Source organism: Henckelia pumila, chromosome 1 (genome assembly GCF_033568475.1).
Source record: "Henckelia pumila isolate YLH828 chromosome 1, ASM3356847v2, whole genome shotgun sequence".
Lineage (NCBI taxonomy): Eukaryota > Viridiplantae > Streptophyta > Magnoliopsida > Lamiales > Gesneriaceae > Henckelia > Henckelia pumila.
Genome location: NC_133120.1, coordinates 77295934 through 77311468, shown reverse-complemented (window position 1 = coordinate 77311468; position 15535 = coordinate 77295934). Strand labels below are relative to the sequence as shown.

General features: G+C 33.5%; 2 protein-coding genes across 3 annotated transcripts; both read right to left on the bottom strand.

Annotated features, from left to right (window-relative positions):
* Window positions 1-403: 403 nt before the first annotated feature.
* LOC140865760 (ethylene-responsive transcription factor ERF008-like) lies at window positions 404-847 on the bottom strand. The gene has a single exon (XM_073270520.1). The coding sequence runs from the start codon at window positions 845-847 to the stop codon at window positions 404-406; it is 444 nt and encodes a 147-aa protein (XP_073126621.1).
* Window positions 848-9749: 8902 nt separating this feature from the next.
* Window positions 9750-15154, bottom strand: LOC140881136 (uncharacterized). 2 transcript variants are annotated; one of them, XM_073286210.1, is made up of 2 exons: window positions 10074-15154; window positions 9750-9944 (listed from the first exon to the last, which is right to left on the bottom strand). In XM_073286210.1, exon 1 carries the CDS (start codon window positions 15131-15133, stop codon window positions 13919-13921), a length of 1215 nt encoding a protein of 404 aa, XP_073142311.1. In that variant the 5' UTR covers window positions 15134-15154; the 3' UTR covers window positions 9750-9944; window positions 10074-13918. The 2 variants fall into 2 exon arrangements, with proteins under 2 accessions (XP_073142311.1, XP_073142302.1); XM_073286201.1 differs by having other exon boundaries at window positions 9750-13577; window positions 13662-15154.
* Window positions 15155-15535: the final 381 nt, after the last annotated feature.

Below are 15535 nucleotides of genomic sequence, written 5' to 3'. Positions count from 1 at the left end.
TTCTTCTCAAATCAATCAGGTCTTACCAACTCGCCTATGCCTCTGTAGCCTATTTTCCGTCGTGTTAACTTCAATGTAACAGTGCTTATTGAAGAAACTAAATTTCGACCACAGATTAATCTCTTTGAATAATCACAATAGTAAATTAATCCCTATGATTAATTTATTAAGCATAGCTAATAATAGACCCCATACAACTCTCAAGTCTCAACAACCACCGATAATCATCATCCCTCCAAATATACACTTGCAATAACTGAACCGTTATAATAAATTACAAAATAAAAAGCAAAACAACTTTAAAATAAAATAAAATAAAATAAAACTTATGAGTATTAGCGATAAATATAAAAACACAACCATTTAATTATAATAATAATAATAATATAATAATTAATTATAATTAACTATCCTCCGAATCGTCGGGGCTGGGATACTCATTGAGGTCGGGCTTTTCAGAAACCGGGCCGGAGCCGGCGCGTGAATGGCCGGCGGCCTGGACGGCGTCGACGCTAGTTCCAACTTCGATGGCTTTCTTTCTTATGGCGATGGCGGACAACTCCCCTGCAGGCTCGTCGCCATCTTTAACTATGTACTCAGGGAAGTTCAGCCTGGCCGTAGGGCCGCGGAGATAGAAAACCGCCGTGTCATACGCACGCGCCGCCGCCACGGGGGAGTTGTAGGAGCCGAGCCAGATTCTTGACCTCTTGTTGGGCTCCCTGATCTCCGCCACCCATTTCCCCCACTTCCTCATGCGTATACCTCTGTAGGGCTTTTTTGGATTCCTCTTAGTCGTCTCCCCCGTTGACGAAGATGGTGAAGAATTAATACAACCACCTTCTTCCATACTTCAAATCGATCTGATATATAGAACCAACCCTTTTAATTTCTTGGGATAATTTGAGAAAGAATATAATTATTAGCTTATGGCGACATGTTTGTGATAACGTCGTAGGAGCAAGAAGGAAATCGTAGAAAAACCCTTCTTTTGGGGCTTCCTACTTATATATTATTATACGGATGTGGACTGGTTTAGTGGACGGGGTTGTCCATCATAAAATATTAATTACACAAACGAATACGTGTGTTGTGAGACGGTATTATTAAGAACGAGTGAATATGATTTATATTTGTAATTAAAAGTAATATTTTTTTATATAAAAATAATATTTTTTTAAAAAAAATCGCATTGAATTCGATCCATCTCACAAAATTGATATTTAAAATGGTTTGGGGGTTACACGGATATGTATGACAATATTATGCGCCACAAAAAATTTGATATAATCCGGTCTTGATATTACTTATTGGCGTGGCTTTATGCAGCCCGCCATCGCATTATGAATGGTCCTACATAGTTAATAATTACGGTTTTGGTTATTATATATATGATGTACTGATCATCTCTCATTTCTGACTTCTTTTCTTTTCTTTTTATTTTTAATTTTTAAAGAAGTTTGCAAGAATAAATTACATATGTGTATATAAATGTAAACTTTGTAAGGAAATAATAAATATAAAATAATCAAAGTCGACTGAAAACGCAGAGAGTTAAGTAGCTAGGGACCAGTTATTAAAAGTCGAGAATAAAAAACTTGAATGTAAAAAATGTTTATTTTATTCACAGAAACTGCGTGTTGTACAGAACTTTTATTACGATATAAAGTTAAGCTTGAAATCCGGCTCAAGTGTACTGGCGCTAAGCTTAAATTCAATGGATAGGTTTATTACACACACTACACAGTTGGGCTTCGGCCGACACATTCCATCGATGCCTTACATCAAATAGTTTTCAAGATTCAAATTTCAAGTCTTGTAATAAAGATAAAATTCATCTTTTCGGCATTCAAGTTGCGCATTAAATGACACATACAACTTGATGATAACAATTAGTGACCAAATTGTTATTACTAATATTATTCAAATATGGAGTGTTTTTGACGAGGAATATAATCATCACTTGTCATCGAAAGCCTAGTATTGCGCTGAAATGAACCACTTGCTAGCTAGTAGCTAATTGTCATGCTCAACTCGTGCTCGATAAGCTCGTCGATCAAATTCAAGTTTAGTATTTCAAAAATTTGTTCCAAGAGTTTAATGAAGGGTAAGTTAGATCTTACATATACAGGCATTGTCTTGACATAGATCTAACGGTGGACATTTATCAATAAATGGGAGGTTAATTATTTTTTAATGAACCCCGCATGTATTGATAAATAAAGACCCTTAGATCTATCATGTGGATAATGCCTGTAAAGGTAGGTTGAAATGAACCATGAAATACCTAGCTAATCGATTTTTTTTTTTTTACATTGAGGGTGAGGAATGGTAGGTCTTGAACCCAAGACCTCTCTCATTTTAGGAAGTGTTCGTGCCACTTAGGGTAGAAACCTTTGGCGCTAATCGAAAAATTTATTTTTCCTGAAAAATTATTTGAATTTATCAAAAATAATTGTAAGAGTGTGTTTGACTAGAGTATAAAGATGGGTAGATGAGATCTTAGCATATGGGTAATACCCAAATCATGCATCCAACGGTTCGTATTTTTACACATAGACGTAATTAATTATATATTGTTGACGTGGCAAATCATGAGACATTAGATCTATCATTGGGGTATTACTCATATGGTAGGTTGAAATCTGACCTAAAAATGTTAAAATAAGTTAGACTAGTCGGTCGATCCGTCGTGCTCTATAATATAGAGGGTTAGGTTTGCATTTTTCTAACATAGAGGATTAGGTTGGCAATTTTTAATATAGAGAAGGAACTATAAAGAGCATTTGAAATTTCTACTCGAACCCTACTTGCCGAGCATTATATTAGGTCTAAAAATATAAAATTTTGTTTTATTTTTATTTTTATTTTTTAAAAAAAACACGGAAGAAAGCCCTAAAAATTAAAATCACGAGGTAGGCACGATTCACGAATCTATCAAGATTTCATGTAGATCATCACAAATCTGGTAACTAAATCGTCCCACTGGGGAAACCTACCTATGTACTGGTGCTATACCTCATAACTAATGATTCCCACTCGTATAAATATCAGTATGCATTACGGTTCAACACATTCACACATTAATTCTTACTCAAGTCTCAACACTAATCTCTTGCACCATCTTCTCTTGTGGGTATGATCTAAGCACTGAATTAAACATTGGAGAGATCATACACCGATAATACTCACGGTGCCCTCTAACCTTTGTTTGTCTGTGCAAAACCGCCCTGACCCCTTGTTGCCGACCCGAACTCTTAGACATAGAAGATTTGCTCACTAAAACGAACTTATATAAATTTTTTATTATATCAACATCTATGCTTGACTCTGAGAAAAATGGGCTCAACTCAATCAACATTTTCAAGTCTAAAACGATTCCCCTTCTCTTACGCAATCTCACCGCGTAATTATCTTCTTTGGCCTTATTTAGGGTTTATTATTTTGTTTGTTAAAAACATGACAAAAATGAGTCAAATTGAAAAACATTAGTTAGTCATAACAAAGTTGTGGGGCTTTGTAAAAATTAACTTTAGGTTATGCTAGGATAAAAAGATTTTAAATTTATGGATTTCAAATATATTTAAATGTATTTTTTGTTGTATATAGAATTAGTTACATAAATTTTAAATATATTTTTTTCATGTTTATATGATATTTCATGTTAGGATAAATTTCAAGTCCACCCAATAATGGATTCATTTGAAATGCATTCTACTTTATATATCTAATATGTAAATAAGTAGTGTATAGATTTAGGATTTGATCTATTATTTCATTGTTAACAATTAAATAGAATTGAAATCCATATATTTGAAATCTTTCCATCCATGCATTACCTTAATTGAATTTGAATTTTAACAAACAGACGATATTTTTAAAATTTTACATTCACTAAGATGGCTTCACTCACCTAATTAAATAAATTATATATTAAATTATTAGTGATTGCGACAAATGAAATTTAAAATGCTCAACTCGTATTTATTGATATCTATTTTACCCTTAAAAAAAAACTCCGTAATTTTGATTTCAAACACGCGTTATTTGAACATAGAAACATTTTTATTGCTCTTAATATTGAATTTTTGGATAAGAATTTTCTGGCTTGTGTTATATCATTTATACATATTGTTGACAAAACATGTTATAATCTTGACTTTTTGATAATGACTGACTCGATGCTTTTAATGAGAGGCAACTTAAAAAAGTACTTTTAACAAACGCATTTCTATAACAAAAATTAAACGTTTTATTTGATTTTTTTTTTCCAATATGAGATGCTAGCTGGATAATACATTTCTAATTTTATTAAGTTATTATAAATTTATAAAAATAAAGCACATATATACGTGTGTGGAGTCATCATTAATTAAATGATAACTTATTATGTATATTTTTTTTTTATCTATTCAAAAACAAAAAAAAAAATTGAAATAATCTATAATTGACTGTTCTCAAATTGTGAATTAAAACACTCCCCATTTCCTTGACTGAATGTCGACCCCTTCGAATACATTTTGTTGTTGTCGAGAAGCAATTACCTTGTTGTGAGCTAGAGTGATAAAAACTTGGCGATACGATTTGAAAATTCTGAGATAAATCGTTGTAACTAGCTATAAACTGTTTTATAAAACAAATAAATATTACAACCAAAATCATGTGTTTATTCTCATTGATTGATTGCAATAGATACGGTTATTGGGAGGTAAATTGTAAAATATGTGCTTCAAGGAGAGTGGTCGCTTAGATTATTCTATAATTGAAAAGATTTTTATAATGTTACCATCATTTTTTTTACAAAATAACAAGCGTCTCATTTTACACTGTCGGTTTTTTTTATATATATACAACTATATATTTATTTATATTATATCATTATCATTATATTTAAAAATGATCATTTAAGTTTATCGGCTAACAACATATAAAGCTGGAAGTATCATGAATTCATGATCAAACAATTTGAAGTTGTTTTGTATACATATTTCCCATTTTTGAGGTATTTTATATCTATATATATGTATTTGGTTTCTAATAATCCCTATCTATTTTATTTTTTTAAGCTATTTTCTTCCATTTTATGACACTAATAATTATTAATTATTTGTGTCGTCTATGACTCTATACAGTTGTTAGGTTGCTCTTACATAAAAATAAATAAATAAGCAAAGCAGCCGTAATCTGATGGCCGCAAAGCGAGGCAGTAAACCTAACCATTCAAATTGGGCGAGACGACCATTCATTGAATTATTAAAATGTTTATTTTAATGTCAAGTGGGTAGTTCACGCGCACATCATTTAACGTATTCGACCTCAAATTATAACTTCTGATTCTCTTCTTGCTGTGCGAGAAGTCATAATGCCAGGGGAGGATTATTCTTATTCGAAAGCTCTTGCTAGTGAAATTCGAAATCTGTTATATCTAGAAGATTTTAATTCTATTCGTCATGTGTTTAGATCTGCGAATAGAGTTGCTCATTCGATTGCGTCTTTTGCTGCATCCTCACTCACATCCTTTGTTTGGGTGCGCGGGTGTTTTCCTTTCTGGATGATTGATATTGTAATTAAAGATTTACTACAATAAAATTATGAGATCTTTCTTTAAAAAAAAAAAACAACAAACCATTTTTTTTCCCTCTTAAAATAATATGTAATTAATCAGTATCTTATTTTATTTTTTAAATCAAACAAGATGATCTAAGATATATAGATAAATAGAGATTTAAAATCTAAAATTCATGGTGTAGACTGTAGATTTAAGAAATTGTTAATGATCATGAAAGTGAATCTAACTCAACCAAAAAAAATAGTTTAAGAAGAGAAAATTGTCCAAATTCATATATACAACTTTCAAGAACTTAATTTAGTGGATTCGAGACAATTAACAGAAATTATATCATGAGAGTTTATGACATAAAAATTTTTGGATTTTTAATTAATTGAATGTATCAGAACTGTAAAGATACTATGTACTCAAAATTGGGAGGAAAAAAATTTCAAAAGAATCTTAAAATGATGGAGGGCCGAAAAGGCGAAAAGCGAAGCATTTGCTTAATGTTAAATATAAAATTAATAGTGTTACTTTGTATGTATTATTGTTAATAAAATATTAGTTTTAATAAGAAAATATTATTTAAGCACTGGATAAATCAAATGGACCATTAGGGGGAAGAATGATGGCTATTTTTTGAGCTTGCCGACTTTTGTAATGATATAAGATGGCTTTTGAATTTTCCAACACAAATTAGTGTGGGTTCCCTTGGTTTTACCCACACCGTATATTTAATTTCTTTTTAAAATATTTCTTAAATTATTAAACAAAATTATTAAAAATAAATGTATTTCACTCTTATATTAATCTCATGTATATATATGTATTTAAATTACATTGTATTTACAATACATAATATTTCTTTGGGAGTTGATATTTACACTTTATTTTTGTTATTTACACTCCACTTGTGAGTAAATTAGACACATATTTTATACATAGAATGGAGTGTAGATAACACAAGATGGAGTGTAAATATCAACTCCCTCTTTTCTTTTTGTGCATATGCATCACATTTTTTACGAATGCAACTTTTAAAATGTTTTTCCAAATAAAAGTAATTAACATATCGGTGGTGAATAGTGTCATTTTCAGCTTTGGAATCTGATATCGTGCTATATGTAACAAGACTATATATGTCAGTTTAGAGGGGGGAAATGGAAAAGAAACAAAGTTGTAGTAACTGGAGTTGGGGGTGAATTAATGGTGTTCAGTTCCTAAAATAAAAGTCAAATTAAAAATTAGTCCTTATTAGAAAAAAATTGTTTGCACTTTTTGAGCCCACATTATTTTTTTCGAATAAAATTGAGTATAAAACATTGAAAATATGGTACACGTACATGATATTTGAGCATTAATAATTCTAGATCGAGTACCAAAAATAAGATTTTGAGTATAAAATATAAACATTTTTATTAATGTGAACTTGCAACATATGTTTGAGTACTCAAAAATCATATATTTGTACCAGATCTAACACATTGGGTACTCGAATATCATATATGAGTACCATATTTTCAATGTTTTGTACCGATTTTCATCCAAATAAGATAAATGTGTTATTAATATCAATATTTTCTTAGTACTCAAAAATCATATATTTGTATCATATCTAACACATTTGATACTCAAAATCTCATATATTAATACCGTATTTTTAATATTTTGTACCAATTATCATCTAAAGAAAACAAATGTGTCATTTTATCAGTATTTACTTATATATTTGAGTACTCAAAAATCATAAATTAGTCTCAGATTTGAAACAATTGATACTCAAATATCATGTACTTGTATCATATTTTTTATGTTTTGTACTGAATTTCATCTGAAACAAAGCATTTAGGCCCAAAGAGTACTTTAAACAAAAAATTTTCTGACAAAAATTGATTATTGATTTAAATTTAGATTTAAGCACTGAATTATAAATTACCGCTAAAATTGGTCGTGTTTGGGGGCACTTTGTCCTATAATAAAGGAAGTGGACAAAGTTACATGATGATATTAAAAATAAAATGATTTTCGCGTGAATGCAATTAATATATAGTGATTTTGTTCAAGAATCAATGATATCTTCATGTCTAGATATATTTTTTTGATCAACGGGATACTTAGTGTAAGAGTATTATGTTTTTTTGATCCTAGTGTAAGACTCATATTTTAATTTAACAATGTGTGATTTAATTACTATAGAGCTCATATATATAAATCAACTTCAGACCATATGATTTTTCGTCCCCTAAACGAACCATTATGCATTCAAATATTATTGCTGAAATCATTTATCCTAGAAGCATATGCTTCTAAGATTTGTGTACTTTGATATTCAAACTCACAAGAAAATATTTTTACACGGAATAGTTTAATTTGACTGTGTGTGGTTGAATTCTCAACTTTGAACATTTTCCCACTAAACGAACCATTACGTGAGCAAATATTCTAGCTGAAATCATTTATCCTAACATGAGAAAAAATAGTGGGAAAAAAATAATTTTACATGGAATAGTCACACCACAATTGTTTTTTTTTTAAGAAAAAAACAAAAACAAAAAAAAAACAATCTAAAAAATTAAGTCCTAAAATAAGATACTTTCAGTTAGTCGATCCACTGAAAACCTCCAACCAAATTTGTCGTATGTGATGTTTTTGGAGCCCAAATTCTTGTCTTCTTCCTAAAATGCCCTTGCCTTTTAATTGTGTCGGCAGAGTACTTAGCACTGTTTTTGGTATACCAAGGAACAAGTACAAGCTAATATTCCCATGAGGATTCACCCTCGTGGGGTCAACAAAATTGTATCTTGTTTCAATGCCTTTAAATTACTTGGTGCCACTTGTGCAACTTAATACTATGTATTGCCCCTTGTGACGCACAAATAATTCAAGTTGCGCATTTAGTATGTGTCAAAATATGCAGCCAAATTTAATTTGTGACTTTTCTAGAAAGGTATAATAATATGAGTAGTGCACATATTCAAATATCTAATAAAAAAAGAAAAAAAAAATCATATTTTAGGTATTTTATATTTGTCTATTCGCGATTTTCGCGATTTTCGTTATTGATGATGTCAAATTTTCAGTTTTAATATGCTATATTTGTTTTTAGTTTGCAAATTTAGTCATTTTTTCCAACATAACGCCGATATGATGAAAAAACGACAAAACCATCGATAATTAAAAGATATATGATTAAGACTGAAATGTAATAAATGAAAAACCAAAATTTAAAAAATATATATGTGACCAAAATGCAATTTTTCCTAGATGGATTAATTATAATCTTTTTCTTCACTTGAGGAGAAAATACAAAAGAGGGTAGATGCCTACACAGATGTGGATGAAAAGGGAGCAAGTGAAAAACACATTAGAGAGGACACCAAAAACTGATGGAAAGATAGCTAGCTCCCCACCGATATTTGTACCGTAGATTTTGTGGAGAGTATCCAAAGTGGAAACATGAGAATCAAGGTTATACCCAATAATGCAAGGAGGCAGAGCATTCAAATCCTATATCTATCACAAAAGGTTAAATTCCCCAATCAAATTGCAAATTATGTGCACATGGTGAAGGCAGGGTTTGGTCTCCCTAAACGTTTGGATATGTGGGGGTGTTTTATGATGTTGGTGATATTCAAAAACATACAACTACGTCCATACCATCCGAGAAGTGCTTTGCCCGGTGTAACATGACTAAGGTAGTGTTTGATAGAGCTTCTTAGAAGCACTTCTCAGCTTTTCGTTAACAAAAATTTGAAATTTTGTGAAATTTTGTTAACAAAAAACTGAGAAGTGCTTCCTAGAAGCTCTCCCAAACATTACCTAAGCAACATGGCACAAGTGAGATCGATTAGGCGACGGGGCAGAACCCCTTCTAGCGAAAACACTTGCAAAGAAACTTGAGTCGAGAAGATGGCTTAAGTTTCATGTGGAATGTATTTCAAAATGTGAAAAACAATAACACTTGTACTTTTATTAGTAATAACATTCACTCATTAAAAATGAAACATTCCACACCTTTGAGAATCTTGGTTCCATCCCTAAATCACGCAGTATGGCAAATTTAACAGTAATGGTAACCATTTCTCGAGGGGGGGGGGGGGGGGGGGGGGGGGGGGGGGGGGGGGGGGGGGGGGGGGGGGAATAGACATTTAGCAGAATATACAAAAATACAGCCAAAAAGCTGCAATTGAAGATGCTACTTGCCCTTTAAACTCTATAAAGCCATCATGCTGTCATGGAAACAGAACAATACACTAACCACAGACATTGAATTAAAAACAAGTTATTGTTGATAATAACACTTACTCCCTCTTTTAATCTCAGCCCTACAAGCAATCCAGATACAGCAAAGTGGTCATTAAATCATCATAATCACAGGAGAAATCACAAGCTACACCTGCAAAGACCAACAGATTGTTAATATGTGAGAGATAATTTTGTCACCGTCCCGTTACCCTTGGTATCAAATTAGTTGGGGTTAGCTATGTAAATCCCGTAGCATGAATTTTATATTCACGGCGGTAACCTAATCTTTTATGTGACATGTTGAATTGAAACTCGGGTCTTGGTCTTTTACGTAGCCACTAGTCTTTATGAAAATTCCTATCTCAGCCATGCTCATCTTTGGGCTGTTTGAGGTCTTCTTGTTGCTCAACTTTCGCTGTCATATAGCAACAGCTTTCCAAATAAGTGAATTTAAAACATCAACTACCACAAACCAAAATGTTAGTGGACATTCACTCTGAATTTAAAATGAACAACTAGTAAGAGTTAATAGCAAAAGCATTCATGTTCTTTTTTGAATCAAGAGAAAAAGAGACAATTGATACTTCTTATTCTTATCCAGACATTCCAAAACGATGCAGACCCGATCGCCAGAAAAGCGATATTACTTCTAGCTTCACTGGGGTTAAAAAAAAAAGGTGTGTTCCATTTTGGTAAATTACAAGACAAGAGGTCGTTTTATATCTTCAGCTGAATAGTACAAAATGTGATGCATCTTGTATTGCACTGTAGGAAGGGAGTTCTTAACAGTTTCAAACTTACCGGATATTCTAACAGTCAGAGGTCTTTACAACGATCCGAGATGTTGCTTACCTTCAACTTTGAATTGTCACGAGTAACAATAATGGTTGATAGCACTGTAAGGGAGGTAGTTCTTGATATTTTCAAACTTACCGGATATTCTAACAGTCGGAAGTCTTTACAATGATCCCAGACGTTGCTTACTTTCAACTTTGAATTATTATAACTAACAATAACGGTTGATTCCGCAATAGAAACAATAGCATAGCCGATATTCCAAAAATTCAAAAGCCATTGAAAAGTATGTTTTCTGAAGAGAACCTCTCGAAGTAAACTTTTTCCCCGATTGTCCAGATTCAGTCATACTCTTATTCTTAGTGGAAGAGTTAAGAGTCCCAGGAGTCACCATTTCTGATCACTTGACAGTTTCAAAAACAAACTTTGCATCCCAACTCTAGGCAAATAAAACCTAAAACCTCACAAGCAAAGGCATGTTTCAATAGAGTGGTGTTCAATCAAAGATGCAAATGAAGCACCTCACAAGTGATTTAGCAATAGTTTGCACTAAAAGGGCTTCGAATATGCATATCATAAGCCAATGTGCAAGGCCTTAGGCGAAGCATGCCTCTTATTGAAGAACCATGTACTAGTAGAAATATACAATACCTAAATTCTTGAAGAACATCACGTTAATGTAATCCAATATGTACACTACAAACTATTGAGATCATTACCTTGCATTTCCCCTTCAATTTACCATTACTAAATTAATTGCATCTAAAGGTACTTAAAGCCTTAGATGCGCACGTGCTTAATGGCCAAGTCACATGTTTTATTGAAAATGGTTCCCAGGATTGCATATAGGTGCAAGAGCTGGGCGTTGATGAAACTCGAGAATAGGTGTACAAAGGCCTCTGGATCTCTCACTGAATAAACCTGTGTGCCGGGCATCCTGCTTTAGTCCTTTGTGTGTTTGTGTGTCCTAGTTCCTCAAATCTCATGATAATGATTGATTGAGTTTTCAATAACTATGTTAGCATTAAGACACAAATAAAATTCTTCCCTGAACAAGGAATAAAAAAATATTGATATTTTTTGGGAGAACGGTACTGAACATATCAAATATCTATCTGCAGATAAAGTTTATATAATGGTGTACTATATTCACCAGGAGTTATACAAGGCATCAGTTCTAGGTTACATTCTCCATATCAATAGAGTGAACAAAGTTCAATGAGATTTACTTTTTAGACCATTGAATCACTAATCTTAAAAGCCTCATCAATGTTCATAGTACACGAATTGGATTAACTTGCATCCATTAGGATTTAGAAAACTTGATCTACAATTTCCAAGAACTAGAGAAATTGGAAAATTTTAATCTGAATTTTTTTTCTGGCAGTCTCCAATCATATATGCGCTGATCATAATGGTATCATTTAAATCTTACAGCATGGTGAACTAAAGCAACACTTCACTTTCGTGTGCCTGCCATTCTAACACCATTCAATTAAATCAAGAACTTGCAGAAAAAAGGTAGACATATTATTTTCTCCTTTGAAGACACAAAAGACGACCTCATTCTTGTGGAACAAACGAGCTTCCTTGAAGTCCATAACAAATGAATAAGCAAATATGCAGAAATTAGAAAGGCCAGGAAAGACACAACTCTTTCAGTGTGGAATTTATAATGATCACAATCCTTCTACAAACTTAGAAGTGTCATAGTGGATGTCATCTAAAATATATACTTGCAAATAAATATCCCATAAAAAGTTGTATGTACTGTAAATTGTAAGTCATGAAGAAACATCAATTGCAAAAGAAAGTGAAAAAATTTAGAGTAGGAAAACATAAAATGACTCGCTGAATAAACTTATTACAGACTAGCATGCAGAGTTGTTTCAATTTAATTACAGCACCAACACTAGAAATAAGAATTAATATTCCTTTCATCAAGGCAAGCAAGAGATAGAAAAACCAGAAAGTCTATTGTTCCACTGATTGATATTTATCAGCATGACAACAGATCACTTTGCAGTTAAACTTGTATATTTCCTAGTATCGTAATTTGTTTACTCTTTGTTTGGACCTTAAAGACAAGCTATATTAACACCCGGTATCCTGATATTTTCTAATCATATGATTTCCAACTTTTTATCACATTCAACCGCAAAGAAGAACCAGCATACATGATTTTTTTACCACTATATCACTTGCGCTGTGGGAGAAAGAATGGTTAGTAACAAGGAAGGTGATCCTTTCCTTCTGTCTTATTTGACACTAATTCAATCAACTTTACGCCATTAAATGTTCTGATAAGTAGTATTTGTAAACATTCGGCTTGAATCAAACTATTCTGAGAAACTCATAAAAAGCCTAATCAAATCAACTACTACTTACAATGTAAATGAAAAGTGATGGAAGTAAAAGACAATTAAAATCTGAGACGATATGAATAGCTATTAGTCGAGAACATCCCCAAATTATATTATTCCAGGCATCTTTATGTTCATTAAGTAATTTCTTCCACAGTTCCAGTTATAGATACATTATATCAGACTGATTTGATTTTACTGTTAGCCACTTAATATCATATATTCTCTTTATATGGAACTTCAGACCAGCTTGCTGTACGTGCTAAGCAATTCAGGAAACAGAGAGAAGCATCATGATTTATGCCTCAAGAAAGAAAAAAATAAGCTAAAAAGATAGATAGTACAAGAAAGAAATGAGAGGAAAAAAAAAACCTATGCTCCTACATGATATACATAGATCAAGATATCTAAGCGTCAAACTTGATCTATAAATTAAAAACACAATTAACAATTAAAAGAATACAAAGATGAAAAAGCACCGCAGCATTGAGAGGATTTTTTGTATATCAAGATTCCGAAGTACCGAAAAACAATGTCGAATAAGAGGGCATTGAATATGAAACAGGTGCTGCCCTTGAAGAAAAGATTTTGACAGTCTCATTCAATTAGCAGTAAAAAGTAGGAAACTTCAATAAGTTAGTGTTTGAGAGGGCTTCTAAGCACTTCTCGGCATTTCCTTAACAAAATTTTGAAATTTTGTTCTCCCAAACACCAGCTAAATCATAGCTCAATACCACCCATGAAAATCATCCTACTTCATTCGATCACAACTCAAACACCACTACCGTTGAACACCAATATGCCAAAAAATATACATGAGGGAATGTAAATCCTCACCACTGCTTTGCTGCTCGTTGCCTTAACTGCAACATAAGCACACTTCAAAATCAAACATACTTTACAATTATTAAAGATTCAAAAAGTTATCGCGAATTCTCATGAGCAATTTCTTCTATTCCTATCTATATCAAAAATATGCATCATCTCCTAATTCATCTTCGCTATCCAAAAAGTAATCGCCCTCCTCATCCTCGTAATCTTCCTCCCCTTCAGAAAAGGCAGAAATTCTGAAGCCATCAAACTCCATACTCTGGACTAGCTCATCCAAACTCCTTTCAACACCATGAGCTTCCCCGTCAAACTCACTAAACGAAAAACTTTCATTTCTTTCATCTAAGTCCTTCCATCCTCTGCTCTTCAATTCAAAATCACTCTCCTTAATCTCCCTATTCTCCACCCTAATCCATGGCACCCAAACATCAGCATACGTACCCAATGCTCTATCCTGATCCCCGACGACCACAGTCCCCAACCTGGCTTCCTTAGCTTTCCTCAACATCTCTGAAAAATCAGAATCATCCGACACCAGCACAATCCAATCAACTCCTCTGCTCATAGAATGCAGCATTTGCCTCTTTAAAGCCCAATCCGCTGCCTGTGGCTTATCCTCGACAGTCTTAACAAATACCCCAGCTCTCTTCAGCTCTTGGGCTAACCCATAACCGATTTTGGGGGTCAACAAACTGCGGGCCGCCGCATTGTACTTCTCATTCCCATCTATAAATCTCTCCTTGTAACGCTGACGTTTCTTCCCCTTCAAACTCCTCATCCTGGTCAACTTCTTCTGCCTCTCCCTCTCGTGCAATTGCCGGAAATGCTTCCTCAAATCCATATTGGTCGTATACTTCCGCCCACAAACCGAGCAGATATACGGCTCGGAGGGGGTGGATATCCCTTTTCGTTCTATAACATCCGTACGGCGACGGTCACGGCGTTCTTCGACTACCCACTGAGGGAGATGAATAAAAGCGTGACGATTCGCATAAGCTGAAATATCGATAACTTCACCAAATTTCTGGGCTACCCCTTTGAGAGCCATAGCCGCCTCGAACGGCGGCCCACGAGGGGGCTTGTTGTCCAAATCCCACAAGACAACAACTTTCTTGGCCTTTGCTGCGTAAACTCCTTCCTTCGTCTTCACCATGTCGATTTCTTGGTCCGCCATGCAAGATTTGATTGGACGCCATTGATTCAGTGGTTTGTAGGACAAAAAAGCCGGTTGTGGATTGAAATTCGAGGGAGTTGTCAAAGAGTTGGATTTGTGTGCGAAAAAGGGGAACGGAGGATTGAGCGTGATGGGTTTAATGGAGTTGCTGATTGCCATTGCAGCAGGATTTGGCATCCATTCCCCCTCGTTCTTCGATTTGTGTTATCAATCGACAATTATTTTATTTTATTTTATTTTTCCCGTTATTATTCGTTCCAATTTTAGGCCACTTCCCAATCCACATGAATTGGGCTTGTGCCTGTAAAAAATATTGTTGGATTACAACAAATGCCAAGGCCCAAATTTCTAGCCCAACTACTCATAATTAAAAAAAATACCAAATTTACGTTTTTTAGTCAGACCCCTGATTAAATTCAATTTTCAAATATATATATTTATGATGTGAAAATCAGCCATCGCAATTAGGGGATGATAATGAATCGAGCCGGTTCACGAGTTTTTTTAGCCGGCTCGATAAATTTTGATTCGTATTCGAAGTTATTGAATTCGACCCAACCCGAACATGTTCGAACTTTT